The sequence below is a fragment of the Strix uralensis genome, chromosome 17, assembly GCF_047716275.1.
Source record: "Strix uralensis isolate ZFMK-TIS-50842 chromosome 17, bStrUra1, whole genome shotgun sequence".
Classification (NCBI taxonomy): domain Eukaryota; kingdom Metazoa; phylum Chordata; class Aves; order Strigiformes; family Strigidae; genus Strix; species Strix uralensis.
In genome coordinates, this window is record NC_133988.1 from 6,927,977 (window position 1) to 6,946,673 (window position 18,697).

General features: G+C 46.6%; 1 protein-coding gene across 2 annotated transcripts in view; it reads left to right on the forward strand.

Annotated features, from left to right (window-relative positions):
- The window catches only part of GGT1 (gamma-glutamyltransferase 1), a 46,948-nt gene that overhangs the window by 25,866 nt on the left and 2,385 nt on the right, over nt 1–18,697 (forward strand). For both annotated transcript variants that reach the window (XM_074887364.1, XM_074887363.1), the window contains exons 2-11: nt 9,541–9,708; nt 10,363–10,490; nt 10,727–10,816; nt 11,832–12,024; nt 13,199–13,356; nt 14,251–14,400; nt 14,900–15,036; nt 15,905–16,092; nt 16,909–17,036; nt 17,857–17,969. In XM_074887364.1, coding sequence (XP_074743465.1) covers nt 9,545–9,708; nt 10,363–10,490; nt 10,727–10,816; nt 11,832–12,024; nt 13,199–13,356; nt 14,251–14,400; nt 14,900–15,036; nt 15,905–16,092; nt 16,909–17,036; nt 17,857–17,969 — 1,449 coding nt within the window. In that variant the 5' untranslated portion in view covers nt 9,541–9,544. The remainder of the gene's footprint in view (nt 1–9,540; nt 9,709–10,362; nt 10,491–10,726; nt 10,817–11,831; nt 12,025–13,198; nt 13,357–14,250; nt 14,401–14,899; nt 15,037–15,904; nt 16,093–16,908; nt 17,037–17,856; nt 17,970–18,697) is intronic.

An 18,697-nucleotide genomic window follows, 5' to 3' on the forward strand; every position in this document is an offset into this window, starting at 1 on the left:
TGCACTCTTTTCCATGGAGCATCGTGGGTCTTCCATCAATAAATTAGATACAGTGAGAGTGGTATGTGTTACTATCTGAATATGGCCTGGACTCTCTGCATATGTACTTCAGACTGGCCAGTAGAAACAGCTGATACGTCAAATCCTTCTGAGCCTGCAGAATATTTTCTGTGCCAGTACCTACTTTCCAGAAAGCTTTCATTTTGCTCAAGATTTCTTGAACAATAGCAATATAACTGAAGGAATCTGCCCTTTAGATGCAATGTCTTGAAAGAGATATGTAAAAGTCCTCTTTGAAAGATGGGCACATACTAAATCCCTTCCAAATATCTCAAGGCTGGAATGCTCATGTTTTATAATACTGATTTTACCAAATGTAAATGTTAAACAAACTCAATTTTGTTGCTATTACAGAAAAGAAGATGTATTTTTAAGCAGAGGAAATATGGCTCGTGTTCTCAAAAATTTGTACTCTTGGAGCTAGGCCAAAGTTTGTTAATGAGTCATTGTAGTATAGCTACCATCCTTCTGAAGAAAGTAAAGATCCAGTGTATCAAAGGTTGGAGAGGGGCAGAGGGACTGGACAGGTTTGGAATTGAGACATTAACCACTTGACTGATCCTGGTAGGTCAGAAGATAGCGTCTAGCAGTGTTGACTGGCATCCAGGCAGACTTCGCTTCATCCTGCGTTTGCAGGACAGCCTTCTGGCTAAAAATCAGACTTAGGACATGCGGGCTTGAATTCTTGCTGTGCCCAAGTTACAGGCAAGCTGTGATTTTCCTGTGCTGCATTCTGGATGGGCATTCAGCTCTTGTGTTCAGAGCTGGGTCTGAGGTTTCTACCAAGCCATGGACAGCAGCAGTGGCGTAAGCTTTAGTAGCTGAGTCCTTAGAGTCCAAAGACAGTTCGTGCAGCTTGTTACCTTGAGTCTGGGTTGCTACGGGGGTTTGTGCTACACTGTTCAACAGCAAGTGAGCTGCAGCCTTTGAGATGCAACTGTGCTTCTAGACTTAGCACAAGCGGACATGTAGGATTGTTGCTTAAAAGCCTCAGTGAGGTTTAGTGATGGAGGGCAGGTTTCTTCACCCCTACCTTCCTGCTCTGCCATCTTTCCTGCCAGAGCGTGCTGCTGTGGGAGCAGGGTGGCAGAACAGGCATTGCGTCTTCTTAATGCAGCTGGAGTATTAATCCAAACTAAACCAATTTAAGGTAGTGTGTGACCATGATTGCTGAAGAACGGATATGTGAGCCAATCAGGTGCCCTTGCATTGCAGGCAGTCGCTCACACTTGGCAGAGAGGTTATTCCCACCAAATAGAAGCACAGCTGAATCTGTCAGGGTGTCTGGGTTTAAGCTGCAAGGTACAGACACACTTAAAATCTAGTCTCTTTTTGACCCACAGGGTGCCAGCTGGTTAGGCAAGAGGGGTGTGAGGGTACGTGACCATGGGGAGATGGGAGCGCTTCTACTTAAGATGACCACATATTTGCTCAGCTGCTTAATCAGCACTTAAGAGCTAGCAATGAGGTATGGGAAAACTCACATTTGCACCACGTAGCAACCAAACCCAATAGAATTATTCTGCTGGTGGTACATAACCTTTGTGGATGCTAAAATATGCATTTTAAAAGGTGTGGGTTCTTGACTCTTCACCTAGTCAATGATTACTTCTGCATTCCTCTGGTACTGTGAATTCAAGCGTAATGAGTTTCAACGGGTTAATCTCATGAGCAGCGTAGTACAAATATCAAATAGTATGGTATGTTTTGAAAAGCTCTTAAGGGAAGATTAGTGGTTACTGCTACAAGGATACATTGTCCCTAGAAAGGGGTTCACTGCTTGACAAAGGATATTCAAAGGCTATCGGTACATAAAGATCTGTGCAGAAGGACAGGATGGATTTGCAAATACTCGAGAGGTAAGGGGGATTTAGAAATTACCTTCATTAAGCCATTTCCATTGGCCTGGAAGTGCTGTGTGGGATTTCTTATTCAATAGAATATGGGACAATGTGACTTTTTTTAATGTATCAGATCAAAGCTTGCCAGAAGAGAATGATAGGACCTGACTAACCAGTCTGAATATGCTCAGGTCTAATAAACAACTTGTAGTTTAATGGCAGGAGAGCATCTGAAAACATCTTTTGCAACAGTTGGGAGAATAGAACTATTTTAATGAAGCATTTTGATTTTAAATTGGGAGTGAATGTAACAGTGATGTTCTGAATGAGTTTATAAAACTTTATTTTGATAATTTGCATTTTTGAGATTGAGTTTTCCAGTTCTGGATTTCTGGGAGGTTCCCAACTAGAATACACTGTGAAAACCATTCTGCCTTTATTTTGCCTTTCTGCCTTTTTTCACTTCATAGTTTATGTTGAAGTGTCTTAAAATAAAAAAATGTGGAATCTGATGCTAAAATTTTTGCAGGAAAACATGAAAGTTTTTTTGGGAAAAAAGTTGCTTCAAGAGGAAATCATTGTCTCTTTTTCAGTGAACTTGGATCTTACATTGGACAGAACACTACATGCCATTAAGCTTCAGAAAACCTAACTCCTATGGAGGAGTTGCAAATCTTGGTTACAGTAGCTCTCTTTGTGAACAGCATGGTGGAACAGGTTGCTTTATTCAGGGACTTTTTGCCCAATTATCTCTGCCTTGACATCACAGCAATAAGTAGGGACCACTGATCTGCACTGAGGCCTGTCTCCTTAAAATTCATCTGTATGCACATGAGCCCTCAATGTGCTAAAGGTTTTTAACCTGCATCTGAGGGGAGGGAGGCAGCAAGTCACAGAGAGCACAGGCCAGTTGGACAGGAACCAACATGGAGGCGCCAGCTATGAGGAAGGCTTTTAACTGAGTTGACTGGAGTTACTGTACTTCTCCAGGGACCGCTCTGTCTCCCTGCTCCAGGCATGACCAGTGCCTAGATCTGAATTTGGAAGCCTCTTTGGGCTTCTTCATGGCTTGGCTGAACTCTACTTTAGTTCCCTTATCACATAAGTTTTCAACTTAAATATCTTGTGATGGATAAGTACAAGAACTTCATCGGTTTGAGTTCCAGCTTAATACCAGAACATATCTCCTGTCTCATTGTGTGGCCTAGAATTGACTAGACTTAAAATATCTGCTCATTTTGAATGCCAGATACTTCAATATTTGAGTCACAGTTTTCTACAGAAATCTGTGTGAGATTTGAGTTGCAAATGATTTCCTTAGATACAAGAGGTGGTTGTTAATAACTTGTTTAAAGTCTCTAGAAGGCATTGTGTGGATAAGGTAGAAATAGTTACGGAAAAAATGCCTGCTAGTCACCATGAAGATCAGTACCTGATAGGAGATTCTGTCTGCCTGCGTGGTTGGTAGTGGAACCGGAGTCCTGATCAGAGACAGTCATAGTAAAAGGCCTGAGGGGAAAAAAATATTTAGCACATAAACTTGTGGAGCAGAATCTCAAATGGCTTAAGTTCATGTCTTACTGTAGTAACTACAGGGCAAGGCTGCATGGGAAGGCTTATATGGGTCCAGACCTTTGTGTGTGAGTACAGGACAGAAGGCCCAGGAAAACAAACCCTTTTCTTTTGGGACTGTTCTCAAAAAGAGAGTGCTCAAGAAGTTTGTCTCTCCTAACAATGCCATAGAAGAGCAAGTGTGAACGTATCGCTAACAAAGTTACAAAGTTTTCTGCCATCTGGGCTAACACAAACATGTTAGTGGGTAGAAACATTGCATCTGAGCCATTCCAGTTCAACTCAAGAGTAAAGATATGTACAGCCTGCACCAGCTCACCCACCACTACTGTGGGACTATTTGCAATTGGAGAGCTTGCACCTCGTAGGCAGGAAGCAGGCTTAATGTTACAACTACGTTAGTAATCTTCACACAATCCTTGTTGTGTAAGCTGTTTATCCCCTGGCCTTTGGGTAATCATGGCATATATTAGCCTGCCAGAACCCAAGAACTGTAGATTGTGTAATGAGGAGTGGTTGATGGGGAATGGGCAGCCTAAGCTTTGGATCTGGCATGTGAGAAGGCATAACGTGCCCCAGAAGGCTTAACAACCAGTTTTAGTAGGAAAGGGGCAAAGACCCTACTTAGTTAGCAAGGGTCATACTAAATCTTACAGAACTGCTAGAAAACAGGTATGTAAGCAAAATACAAACGGGATAACTCGAAACAGCAAACAAATCTTGCAAACTTTTCTCCTTTTGGAAGTGGAAGAAAAGCTGAACTCACCAGAAATAGCCATGAACAGTCCCAGTATACTTTCTGTATTGGTTTTGTCCTCATTTTCTTCAGTGCAAGCTCTCTTGGAGCAGATAACCCCAGCTAATTAGCTGCTCAGAGGCTGATGACCCTGGATATTTTTGCAGATGAAAGCAGAAGTTGCTGACTGTTGTCCTTACTGATATGGTTAGCACAATTATACCTGGGAATTTAAACTGTCTTCTGGCTAACTGGGTGTGCACACAGACTCTGAGTGCAAGGGCTTCCCACAGATAAAGGAATAATTTTTTTCCTTACGCTGCCTCTCAGTGAGCTCCCAGTGATGAGGAAAGTAAGGCAATAATGGTGCGGGGAACAAGAACCAGCTTGGTAGTTGACATGGACCCCCCCAGCCATTAGCACAAGGATGGATATAACTCTTTCTTGACCTCTGAATATGGCCTGGGACCCTGGCAGGATGCTGGGAACAGCCCTTGGGAATGAGTAGCCTGTCCTGTCAAACAGTGCCTACACCTGTAGCAATACAGGATGTCAGTGATCGACTCTGCATACTCAGTCCTGAAGTATGGCATCGGCGCAAGCAGCTCTCTTACAGTCTTATATACACTTTAGAGATGGCTCCACCCGTGTGATCAGTTGTAGGCACCTTCATTAGATTGTCACGTAATGCTGGATCAGTAACGGGACATTTGTGTGAACAGCCCTTGGGCATCTGCTACCAAGATCTTTCAAGGCCTCTGTTGGCTTATACTCCTGGGGCCCCTTGGCAGTCTTGTGGCTGTTCACTTTACATACGTTCTCACTCAAAAGTCACTGACAGTTCACTCTATACAACAGTAGATTGTGAAAGCATTATTTCAACTGTTTGTTATTAATTATTTAAATATGAAAATGTTATTGATCTGGATTAGAGTTTGAGTTTTATCAGAAGAGCATAGCCTATGTCCTGTGACAAGATGTCCAATCTATCCTTGCATAACATGTGCTGCCTGGGGAAAGTAAGGATGGATGTCTCGAAGCTAATGGTCAAGCATTGGCTCCTGGGCTGAGGGTGGGAGCACAAGGAACTCTTAGGAGTGGATGCTGAGGTATGCAGCTGTTGCAAGATGGGTTTAAAGCAGAAGCCTGTTGGGTTAAAGTTTGTGGTTAAAATTTTAGGCGTTGTCAGTGGATGCTTCCTTTATTACTTCACTCAAGAACAAGGCAGTGCCTCACCATACCTGGACTCCTCTGTCATCCTCCGATATCCCACTGTTCTCTCTCCCCTGCTTTCTGGCTGTACATTTCCTCTTTCTCTTCTTTTGGTTCTCCTGGCACTTTCCCTGACCATGGTGTGGTCACCTCTATAGTGTGCCCCAGTCCTCTTGGCAGAGATGGCAGACCCTGTATGCCCTGCCTGACGCTAGCTAGCCTGTTGCACTGGGGTTCTTTTAATTCAAAAACCCCATGTTTAAATAAGGTTGTGAATGTTGTGACATATCTGAATACAGCTCAATGGGGTTGCTCGTATAAGCATAACTCTGCTTCTTGCTGGTCCTCCTCCTCTCCTAATATAAATTAAGACAGACTATCAGGCTACATTTTAAATTCCATGACTAGGATTGGCTGTTGGACCTTTATAACAGTGAGAAATAATCATATTGCTTTTAATGGTTTTATAGCCCCTCTCTCCTGGAGACCTATTGCTGCTGCCAAGCAGTGCTGTGTGACTGAAGTGCTAGCCAAGCTTCCAAACAGCTGAATTTGGCAGAGAGCTGGAGGTTAAAGCCAGCCTCAGCAGACAGTAGTTGGGAAGCCAGCTCAGGTGGTGGCCCACAGCTGCTGCTCCACTCCCAACAATAAATCATTGTGGGGACTTGACTTCAGAGCCGAGGCTCAAAAAGACCATTGGTGCAAAAACTCAGCTGTTCCTGCAGTGCACCTACCAGGGCACAGGGCAGGTATGGAGAGGTGGGTTAGAGAATGGATATCTGCAGGCTCCTGATCCATCTCCCAATTACTGTACCGCAAACAAAAAGCCTGTTCAGCTCTCTGCTGTGTCACAGTTAGGAAGGCAGTAAGGACTGTGCAGGGGATGCTTCCCTCCAGGGTCAGCCTGAAACAGGTTAAGGAGCTTATGGGAGTTGAGCTGGCAGTTAAGGTGGAGAGGATTATCCTCAGCTGAGTTTGCTCTCTGTACCGTTGAAGAAGAGAAAGCTGCAGATCTTTAGCTCATACATCTGCTTCTTCCTTAGGATCAATCTGACAGATTGTACAGATGCACTTTTATTAAGGGCATTCCCTCTTCCTGGCCCCACTTGGGTCCCAGAGGCCCAGCCCAGAGGGCAACCAGTACCACAACGCAGTGCAGGGGCAGTGCCCAGCAATCGGTGTCTCTTCACGGAAGTCTGTGTGCTTGTTCCTGTCCCCAGCGGTGCGTGTCTCATCCTCGCCCCGGGGGCTGGTGGCAGGCCCAGAGCTGTGCCTGAGGCATATGAAGTGGGCTGGAGGCCCTTTTCAAGGTCTGTGCACTCACCGGACAGCTGGGCACTCCGCGTGGAGCTCTTAGGGGTCTACAGGAGATGCTCATGAGTGTCATCCAAATCCAGAGAGGAGGTGAAAGATGGGAGAGCAGAGGTACCATCTGAGGTTTCCCCTTCTCCTCTCCTGCTCTCAGAATAACTTGCCTGACAAGGCAGTAAATCTTTACAGGAGCCTGGCAGTGAGGCAAGCAGTCGTGGAGAAGAACTGCACAGCCCCAGCCAGGAGCCTATGGGTTAACACATCAGCCTTGGGCTTGAGTCACCCCAGGCTTGCAGGACAGCCAGCATAGAGCAGCCTTCAGATGAAACAAAGTACCTTCTGCCTAGCTGGGGCACAGATAAAAGATCCCATGGCATTTCTTGTGAAGCCTGGAGGAGACTGCCAGTGCTGAAGCTGAACTCTCTCTGCCAACAAACAAAACTGTCTTTAAACTCTGAGGCTGTGTGTGAGCTATTGTTGGGGACACAATGGCTTCTCTGTTTCCCTGCACAGTCATTGCTCTGCAAACGCCACTGATCTCTTTTAAAAGCAGTTGAGTGTAAATCAAGTTCTAGAACCTGGAAGGAGGTTTCATCCATTTACCTTTTACTACCCTCAGTTGACATTTGTTTACAGAACAGCAGATACAGTCGATTTACACTCTGGTTTGAGCTGCTTTACTCGGAGATGGACATCTTTAGTGCTCAGACTGACTCACAGATACGGGGCTTGGATACCAAATGTGTATCTCCTAATTTAAATAACAGAAGTGAAGGCGAGGTTGAGGGGACAGTGCTTGCTAATCTCCTCCCTCTGAGAAAAGTTTCGGTTTGGCTGGCCTGGCCTGTTTCCTCTAGTTCACGCAGTGCTGGCACACTCACTGCTCCCTAATGCTGCGTGTGCTGCTGCTGCAAGGCACTGAGTGCTGCCCTCGCTGCTGGAGTTTGCTCTACTTTAGGCTGTTGAATATCTACAGGGGGTGGGGATGGTGGATCCACTCTTCACCCAGAATGCCATGGATTGGCTTGTCTCGCAGGATGTCAGATGTTTCGGTAAGGTAAAGGGCATCTTGGCTATTGCACAAGTACAGTACTCACGGTGAAAAACCAAAGCTGCACTACACAGGGGGAAGTTAGTCCCTAAAGGCAATATGATGAATTTCGGTCCTTTTTTTCTGGAACAATCCTGTAATGGGAAAGGAAGTGGGTCAAAGAGAAGCTGTTGAAGCTGTATTTCATAACTGTCAGTCCCAACATAGGTGGCAGTGACTCTGCATCCCCTCAGTAGCTCTTGACACATCCTGAGGTGTATCTGCAATATGCTTGCTGGAGAGCATCTTGGTGTCCTGTGATGGCTCACAGATGGACTGTAACCCTGTGCACCCCAAGAGCAACTGTGTGCAGGGCTGGGAGACATGGAGACATGAACACTGGGTATTGCTCTCTGGAAGTGGTGGGCTCATTGGAAAGGTGCTCTGGCCAAGGGCCCTGAACAGGAAGGGGTGCTGTGCTCACACTGGGGTGTGCCAAATAGCTTTGGCCGAGGTTGCTGGCTAATGACTAAGATGTGTTTTGCACTGGTCCCTGACAAGCTTCTGGACAGAGACTCCTTCACAGACATGGTATTTAAAATAGTTTAAATTTAAAAGTCAAATTTAAAAAAAATTTTCCTCTTAAGATGTGAGTCATGACTAACACCAATTATATTCTGCTCCTTTGATTTCCCTTCTCATCTATGAATTTGCTATTGCTGTATGAGGTTACCTGCCTGTTACAAGACAGGTTCTTACCCAAGTGATAGTTGCTGGTTTGAGGCCTTTTCATTGCTGGTACTGTAACACTTCAGAGCTGTTACCAAGGCTTTCCAGGAGCCCCTGGGGTGCTCACTGAAGTAGATCACTTGGCAAATAGTATGGCAGTGATGGGTAAAGGGGAAGCTGGTAAAAGCTTTGGAGTTGTTAGAACAGTTGTTCTGCACGGAGATGGCAGGGACATAGAGAAATGGTACCAGCAGTGCCCATAGAAAAGCTCTTGATATGAATTTGAGTGAGGAAATATTTCGGGAGACCCTCTTCATGAGAGGTTCAGGGGAGGAGGAAGCTGTTCACTGCCCACAGCTCAGAACTCATGGAAACCTGATAAAAACTGAGGGCTGGAAAAATGGGAAGAAGTCATCTATATAGCCTCACTCTGTGGCTATGAAGTAGGGAGGAAGAGGTCAACACAGATGGCTGCTCACCTGGCAAAGCCAGCCTGCCTCCAGGGCGTGGGCAGGATGCAGTCCTTGACTCCGTCACATTACAAAGGAGGCAAAGGGCCTGCCAGTGTGTGTTGGAGGGGGGAATCTGGTAAAATGTCTCTGGTATTGCTGACTTGATTTGGGAACTACATCAAATCCAGTCTGACACCAGGCCCCTGTCCTCCCAAGCAGAGCAGTAATTTAAATGCTTGCGGAGTGTCTAAAATCCTCAGAGCATAAAGTCACAAAGAGCAATCATTTGTCCTCTCGCCACTGAAAGGTAACAGTAGCAGGACATCTTGAACATCCCCTCCCCTCTTGGTATTCTACTTCACTTCAAAACAGGACATGCCCTGATGTAACTGAGGCCAGAATTGGGCTTGAGCCTCCCCTGGCCACTCCTTCCCAAACCCTTCCATGTGCAGAGCTGTTGGCTGCTGGGCGTAGAGGGGGAAACAGTGGATCTGAAAGACGGTATATGAAAAGACTGTTCTTGTGCCTGATCACCTGCTCCCTAGTTTTCATGTGCCCCAGAAGCAGCAAGGTTGACGATCCTGTCTCTTCCCACAGGAAGATGAAGAAGCGCTATGTGGTGGCCGGGGTCCTCACTGCAGCCCTGCTGGGGCTCGTCTTGTTCCTGGGACTCTTCTTCGGGCTGCGCTCTGACGCGGGGGACACACACACTTATAAGAGGGCGGCTGTGGCTACAGACGCAGGGCAGTGCTCAATAATTGGAAGGTACCCGCTAATTGTGCTGTGACTCTCATTAGCTCTGACAGCTCTTGCACAAGACAAAACTGTTGTTTCTCCGATGTCCAGGTGCAAGCCTGGCAGTTGCCCAGCACAGATAATCTCTAATCTCCCTATAGAAGGAGGAGGCTGTAATAAAACCTGGTCTTTACCGTGCCTGACCAATGTTACTGCAGTTGCTCAAAGACAATATAGCAGGCAGAGATTTCCTAGATGCATGAACAATGGGAACAAGAGACGGTTTTCAAGCTCCTTTTAAAAAGCATTTATCAAGCTGTCCTCCAGTTCTAGATGCAAGTGCTGCAGATTTCAGGCTCCTCAGAGAGTTGTCATTTCTCATGTGTGATGAATGTGTCTGGGATGCCTGTCCCCACACATACTTGGACACATCTCTGTTTCCAAGCTAGTTTGGAAGTGTCTCTAGTGAGGGCTGCTCTGGTCTGCACCTAGACCATTAGGATCTGTTCTCTAAGGTGACAAAAGCTCAAAACTTCCTATTTCTGAGGAACCTGTAGACTGGGTTTGGACAAATGTGCATTAGAGGATCTGTCCTAGCTGCTCTGACAAGATGATTCCACTGCTCACAGGTAGCTGAGACACTGTAACATGTCACCATACGATGCCTTCTCTTCTGCTGCACAGGGACATCCTTCAGCAAGGTGGATCAGCAGTGGATGCTGCGATTGCAGCTCTGCTTTGTGTAGGACTCATGAATGCTCACAGCATGGGCATTGGAGGGGGCCTCTTCTTTACCATCTACAGCAGCACAGGTAAGGGACAGGGCCATACACATCTGGAACAGTGTGAGAACTGTTTATCTAAAGCAGGTGATTTATCCTACCTGAGTGAAGGTAAAAGACTGACTCTCACAGCCTCTGGGAGAACATGCTGTCCTCAGAATAATTGCCAAGAAACTGGCTCACATTGATCAGACTTCTTCAGCAGAGACCATGCCTGTGTGTTGAGTCCAGAGCTAAACATCATCTTCCTTGCTCTGTCATTAAAGGAAAAGTGGAAATCATTAATGCAAGAGAGGTGGCTCCAAAAAGAGCATCGGAGGACATGTTTGTGAACAACACACAGCTCTCTCTGAAAGGTACGGCAAAGGCTTTGGGGGGACCACACAGCTCCAACATTAGCTGCTACTGACATGTCTAAATTAAGAACATCTCTTATGGTTAGGTTCTTGCAGATCTACAGGATTTCTCACCTAGAAATGTCCTCTACTTACACAATCTGCAAACTCTGTCCTGTCAAGGAAGCTAAAAATAATGTCCTTCAAACTAGTCAGTCACCTCAGCACTTTCTGCTTTTCACGTCATGAAAATGCAGGTGAATCCAAAGCACTGAGTATGACCTGTTCCGTATCTGCCATCTTTCCTTCCCACCTCTTTGAATAAATCTTTGTGGATCAGCTTAGTTCTTGTCATTTCAAGTGTTCTCCCTAAATACCTTTTGGGGTGGCTTCAACTAACGGTTCAGTGGCTCCAGAGAAGAAGTAGTAATTTCCTTTTAGGGAAGTGTTTTCTAATCAAAAATAGAAAGAAATACTAACTAGTTCTCTTCATGGTCACTCCTGTAACCAAGGAGGAACAGCACCTTGGAGAGGGTTTGAGAAGTGTGTTGAGCTTCTGGGAGATGCCAATAAAAACAGGATCAAGGCAAAACTCTGCACCACTGATTACTACAAGTAATCAATCTATTGCAATTGTCATGAAAATGCTACAACAAAGTTTTTGGCTTAAGTATGTACACAGTCTGGGTCCTCTTACTGTAGGGTGTTCTCCTCTGAAGGATTGGAAACTGCAGGCAGCTATGATAGCTTCTGTGTTCTGAGCAGCTTTTCTCTGGTACAGAGCCGACTGAGGGGAAATGACCCAAAAACCTGAGTTATCAGCAAGAGGACAGAGGTGTTTCAACAGTCCAGAATATGTAGGCATAGATGTCAGACAGAAAAATTTTTAGCATTGTATGCATACACTGAGCTGATCATAGCATACGTAATCCCTGCCTAAAACCAGGGCTGATGGAGAAGCCTGCTCTACCTCCTACTCCATTAATTGCTTTCTTTTCTTGCTATGAAAGACTAATACATTCTTTATCTGCTCCAGGAGGACTGTCCATCGCTGTTCCAGGAGAAATCCGTGGGTATGAACTGGCTCACAAACGTCATGGCAAACTGGCATGGAAAGATCTGTTTCTGCCCAGCATCAAGTTGGCAAGAGAAGGATTCCCTATTGGGAAAGGCCTTGCAGCAGCCATCAAATCAAGAGAGGAGTCAATTGAAAGAAATCCCTCACTGTGGTAGGTAGAGCAGTTGCTGTTCTGTGCAGAGAAATTCGGGGTAACTGCATCCTAGCTGAAAAGTCTCTGTGTTTGTGTAATGTAGCGTCTGTGAGGAGTGTGCCTCCCCTCCAGTGACTGTACTCACTGTACCTGCTGATGTTATTCCAGCTACCTGAAGGTGCTAAATCATGTGGCAAATTTTAGGAATGTTCAGTCCTGACCTTTAAAGGGAGATAAATTCTGCTCTTAAGGTCCATTTGTCTGAGAAAAGGTGGAAATAGAGTACATGCTGGGATTAATCTGTGAGATAGCAATGTATTTTCTGAATCCTCAGCTTTTCCTCACGCTGTAAGTGCACCAAGCTAATCTTACCTGCATTTGGGGCAATTGCAGAGTCTCCTTGAACATCTCATCTGCTGTCAGGTAGTGGGAATTTGGGTCATCTCTTACTCTGCAGTCAGCCTTCCTCAAGCAATGCCTCTGACCATCCACTTCTGGCAATGACTATGAACATGAAGGGTTTTAAATGCTCCTCCACTTCCTCTTTCAAACCCTTGGTGACTATGTCCAGCCCTACTGGAGATCATACTTAATCCTCTCTTTTCCTTAAAATCTCTGCCAGCTGCAGGTTGGTTTCCAATCCAATTGGGATGTACAGCCTGGGCCTATCTCCTGTACTTCCATCTGGCGGGTCCACAGCAGCACATTCATGATCCATGATGAGGGAGCTAGAGAGGAAAGTGTCTACCTCAAAGTGCTCTGACAAAGAGGGATCGAAACGCATTCTCCTGGACTCACTGGAAGCTCTGAGCCTCATAGCTTCATAGTCTGTGCTCTAAACTGAACTGCTTGAGTTCAAGGACTATGGCCCCTCCTGGGCATCTTGAGGCAGTTGTTGGCCCCTTGGGCAGGTAGGGAGGGTGGCCTGCCTTGGTGAAAGAGATCAGCACTCCCTCCTGCGGGCTTCACTGAGCAAATTCTGAGCAATGTGGAATCCCAGGTCAGAAACCACTGTTCACTTTTATGTCCCAGTGCAAGATATCAGGACCCCTGGGGCATGGCCCAGGCAGTTTCTCTTCTCTCCAAGAAGCCTCTAGCATGAACACTCAAATACTGTGTCAGCTGGTACAGGTACACATAGTGTTGAACTTGTCTCTCAGATCTGATCTTCTCAATCTCCTTTCTCTGTTAGCGAAGTGTTCTGCAGAGGAGGGAAAATTCTGCATGAGGGCGATATCATCAAGATGCCTAAACTAGCCAACACATACGAGACTATAGCCAGTGAAGGAGCAGATGCCTTTTACACAGGAAGCCTGGCAAAACAGATCATCGATGACATCCACAGTGTAGGTGAGAAACAGGACATCTGTCCAAAACAGCATGAGTGACCCTACTGCTGCGGCTCAGCATCCAGGGAGGAGCCAGTGACCTGCAGAAGCCTTGGAAGCGGGTCAAGCCTACTGCCTGAAATGCTGCCTCTGAGATCTGTGGCAACAGGACACCCAAGAGAAGCCATTAGCGCTTTAATGGATGCCTTTGAAACTCAGTCAGAAATGGATAGTATATACTGTGCATTTCTGTACCGTATAGTCTAGCAAGTCTATGCGTTTCTGGATATAGCTTAGTAGATACGTGCTGTTTACAGAGCCTGAATCCAACAAGTTTCTACCTAAAACATTATATACGTGGTCCTGTAAACTCTGAGCTTGTTTAATCTCTCGATGCCACTAGATGGTGGTAGTATCCTGTCCTTACTAGCTAGCTTTGGCTAGCTTCAGTGAACCTCATATGCGTAAGTCATTCACTGGCTTTATTTGTGGTGGTTAATTACTGTCTTACCCCTTCTGATAAGAAAGGCAATGGAACATACAAATTATTCTGCTTGTGGGGTAGCACCAAGAATCTGCACCCAAAAGCTGCATCCTCCTCCTATAAACAGGACTCTTAAGGACGTTTTGTTACCTGACATTGCTGGTGTCCTTTGTAAAAAAAGATGGATCACCAGATTTTTGGCTGCCATAAATCAGCCCAGCTTCAAGCTTAGGCTATCTGAGCCTCAGCTGGATCTATCAAGGAATAAATTCATCTCCCGTGCACCCATCTTTGCTCTCTTTACCTTGCAACTTTTTGGATTTGTCTGTGTTCCCTCCTGTCCTTGCTGTGATACATGGTGATGGAGTATTACCTCCTCTTCCCACTAGAGATCACATAAACCCACATCTGTAGTCTCCTTCTCTTTTCCAGGGGGCATTGTCACATTGGATGACCTGCGGGACTACAATGCAACAGTGATCGAAGACCCCATACAGATCACGCTTGGGGAGTTTACCCTCTACACGCCTAGTGCCCCCCTAAGCGGCCCCGTGCTAGCCCTCATTTTCAACATCCTGAAAGGTGAGAGTGCCACTGAGCAGTGCCTCATGGGCAGCAGGAGCTGGGAGGACTCCAAAGACAACGCCTTTTTTGTTTTGGGAGCTGGGCCTCCCTTGATAGCCCTCCAGCAGGTGAGAAGTCTGAGACCCCTGGAGGGATCAAAGATGCTGAAACATTCCTCTTCTGCCGTAAACTCAGGGATGTCACCTTCCTACTGGAAATACAGGTGTGAGAGGAAAAATATGCTCCTGGTTGGGGCACTTCCAAATGAGACGGAAAATAGCTTGTACTTGAGGCTTGTTTGGAAAACCTCTCTACAAGTACAAATCCTGCTGATGACTCCCACAGCGCTCAAAACTACCAGAGCTCTTGTGTTCTCCGTGGGGAGATGAGGACAGTCCAGTGACTGCATCTCTGTAGAGACTGGGCTTCAAGATTATACCATTTGACACAATTTATTAGCAGTCCATTGACCATGTATTTTCCTTTGTGTTCACAATCATTTTTCTTCTGTTGCCAGGATATAATTTCTCTGCTGACAGCATCAAAACCGTGGAGGAGAAGGGTCTGACTTACCACCGCATTTTGGAGGCCTTTCGCTTTGCCTACGCCAAGAGGACTTTACTGGGAGATCCAAAATTTGTCAACATCACAGAGGTATCTGGCAAAAACCTTTTCTTTCTGCAACACCAAGGTTGACTGGATCATGGCTTAAAGTTTTTGTGTGACTAAACTTTGTAGGGATGCTCTGTGCCACCTCCTATTGACAGGCACTGAAATATCTCTGAATCAAAACGTGAAGTCCTATGTGATTCATGGCTGAGCTGTGAGGGATATAAAGGGAGGAAACCTTCCTGCTGTAAGGAAAAACAAAATCCTCAATTCACCAGGAGTGTTTGAGTATATTTAGGGCTAACCCTCCCTGTTTTCATAGTGTTTGAAGCCTTATTCACTAGATGACATTCCAGCATCCTTGTGGCTCTCTAACCACAGTCCTGCCTGTAGTAAATGGACCAACGGATGGGGAGGGGTGAGGCAGGAACCCCGCTTTTCCCAACTTCACACTTTGTTCTTTTACTTCTGTGACTCTCCAAAAGCAGCATGATCTGAGCCCGGCCCAGCTTGATGGACACAAATTTGCAACTTACAGAGCAATGATCAGAGCTTGCCTTGGTCTAGTCCTCTCAACCCGATCCCTCTCCTCTCATCTCTGAAGCAAATGTAACACTGCTTGCCTACACCTTACAGCAGTGTTGAGGACAACTTTCCATAGATCTGCAATAATGGATGCTGCTTAACTTCCTACATAAAGGGGTGCATTGTAACAGCTGCTTCTGTGGCTGCTTAAAATGCTTTTGGTACAATGTCCATCTTTCAAGAAGGAGGAAAGCCCCTGCTGGAAAACTATAGCCTCACTGCTGGGATTTGCCACTCTTCCGTGGTCTGAAGTATTGGATATCAGCCTCATAACTACATGTCTCTTAAACTTAACCTGCTGAGTAACCGCCTTGGATTTCTCTGACAGGCGATCAGAAACATGACGTCCGGGTTCTTTGCGGATGGTCTCCGGAGGAAAATCACAGACAACACCTCCCATCCCGTTGACTACTATGAGCCAGTATATTACACTGGAGATAATGCCGGTACATCCCACCTCTCCATTGTGGCTGATGATGGCAGTGCTGTGTCCGCCACCAGCACCATCAACCAATAGTATGAGCTCAGACATTACTTCCGTGTAGGCCTTTGCCATCTCCCTAGTGGCGGTTCTGTGGTTGGTATAACACATCACTGAACTGTCCTCTCTCTAGCGGGGTAGTGATGGGTAGCACTGGTCATGGGCCCTTCTGCTGAGCTTGCAGGTCAGTTCTTAACACTGAGGCTTGTGTGGCTGGGTCAGAGGACAAGATGTGTCCTCTCTCATGTTGGGTTCCACCACCAAGAAAACATTCACTGCATCTGGATCTTCTCATAAGCAGTGGTATCGTTCCTGGCTCTGATTTCCCAGGCTTCTGGAAGGAATTTGAGCTAATACAGCTGGCCTGGAAGTGCAGTGTTTGGTGTTGAGTGCTGTCAGGAGGAGCTGTGTTCTGTGCATATGGCCTGAAGCTGGGGGGTGAAGGTTCTTTTTGTCCATAGAAAATGTCTCCAGCTTGACACATCTAAGCACAATCCCAACCATTCCCAAATGTGCCAGCCTTTTTGCTGTGCTGCCGCTGAACGGAGTGCAGTACTGCCCAGCTGGAAGGGGGAATAGCTGGACTTAGCTGCTGTGCTGGTTTTCTCCCTGGGGTCCTTGCAGGGGAGTTATACAGCAGGGCTCTGGGCTGCCTTTCCTCTTTGTGTAGCTGTGTACTCACCGTATAAACTGCTTCCTTCCCCCAAGGGGTGACAGAATGTCCTTTACTACAGGAGGGAGTGGAAAGTTACTCCAATCAAATCCCAGGTTTCACATTGCAGTAATTCACCTGAAGCTCTTCCTGGATTTGCTCTGGTTTTGACATGTCTGCGCCAACTTGTTTTGTCTAGCTTCGGCTCTGATGTACGATCCAACGTGAGTGGAATCATATTTAATGATGAGATGGATGACTTCAGCTCACCTTACCTGATCAATGGATTTGGGATCCCTCCTTCTCCAGCAAATTTCATAGCACCAGGTAGCTGTAAACTACCTTCCTGACTCAGTCTTTTGGCTCTGTCTTGCATACTAACATGTGGTGTCTGCAACCAGGCATGGATCCGGGGCTTTCTGCAGATGAAAGCGAGTCACCTGGCATCCCTGTCAAAAACACACAACCCTGAAGGAGAAGAGGCTGTTTAAAGAGAAACTCTTGTGTATTCCTCTTTCCAACAACCAGCAATCCTTTCCCAGGGAGCTCAGTACATGTCAAATGAAATGACCTGGGGCTGCAAAAGATTTCTTTGAACGGATTTAAGAGGGGGAGGGAGGGAGCAGCAGGAGCTGACTGCAGAGCGTTAGATGGCACTGTCCAGCCTTCTCCCTGTGCTGCCTTGGGGGCTGTAGGGCAGCTCTGGATAGATCCAGTTCACGTACCTCACCCAAGCACCCTGCCTGCTCCACCACGACTTCTTGCAGAGCCATCTCACTGCTGCTAAAGCAGGCTGGGATTCTGCTGCGCTCCTGCACCCCACGCTTTGGAGAGGGACAGGGAAGTGAAAGGACGGAAAGGGAAGTTCCATGGTGCAGCTGCATCACAGACAGCCCCAGCTGGGACAGGACTGCGGAGGGAGGCACCTTCAGCCTCTGCATGAGGGACCAGGCTTAAGCTTTGCATTGCAGAAGGAAGGAGGAGATGGGTACAGGGGATAGTAGAATCCCCGAGGGCTGAACAAGACACGTCAGCTGAGTCAGGAGGGTGGATACTGAGGCTCTGGGTTTAGACGTGGAGCAGGAGCTGACAGTTTGTAAGCTGCAGGTGGAAAGCTGAGCCTCTGTTGCATCTGTGTCCTCAACAGGTAAACAGCCAATGTCCTCTATGTGCCCCTCCATCTTGGTGGATAAAACGAAAAAGGTCAGGATGGTGGTTGGTGCTTCTGGAGGAACAAAAATAACCACAGCAACAGCACTGGTATGTGATGATATGAGCAAACTGGGGACAAGGCTGAGGAAAACTAGGTGGGGGAGAGACAGTGTTTGGGGTGAGGGGCTCAGGTCTTCACCTGTGATGTGACCACAGCTGTGGCTCTCTGCTGTGGGCCAGGGGCCTGAAAGGGAGGTTCCTGCCTGGCCTTCTGAGAGCCAGACCCCCAATGCCAACTCCCACCAGAGCTACAAAGGGTCTCATATTAAATTACTTCCTTCAGTGATTCCAGGTCTTTTCCTTTGGCAAGCTGTTCTTACAACTGGCAGAAGATTTGTGACTTCAGTTTAGCTTTGACTTCTGTTCTCTGGATCTCCACGAACTAGTCTCTTTATCTAGTTTAGAGCCCTTCCCATTCGACATCATAAACTTTGGATGAAAGTCACGCGGAGAAGCTAAATAAGAACTTGGGTCAGGCATGGTGTCAGGCCATCTGACAGGCAGGCTCTCTGTGACCTGCTGTGGCAGCCACTGAAATGCCCAGCTAGACCAAAGAGAGACCAGCAGGAGAAAGCTGTCTCCTGTGCCAGCACACACAGCTGGATCCTGCCCTCTGGCTGAGGTGGAGGAGAAGTCTCTGTAAAAACTACCACAAGCAGCTTTCTAAGCCCTTGATCTTGAGGCTATTTTCACTTGCCAGCAGCTCCAACCTGCAGTTTAAGCATGTAGAGATGAGCCAGGTTTAAGGAAACTAGTTGCACAGTAGCCGGAAGCTG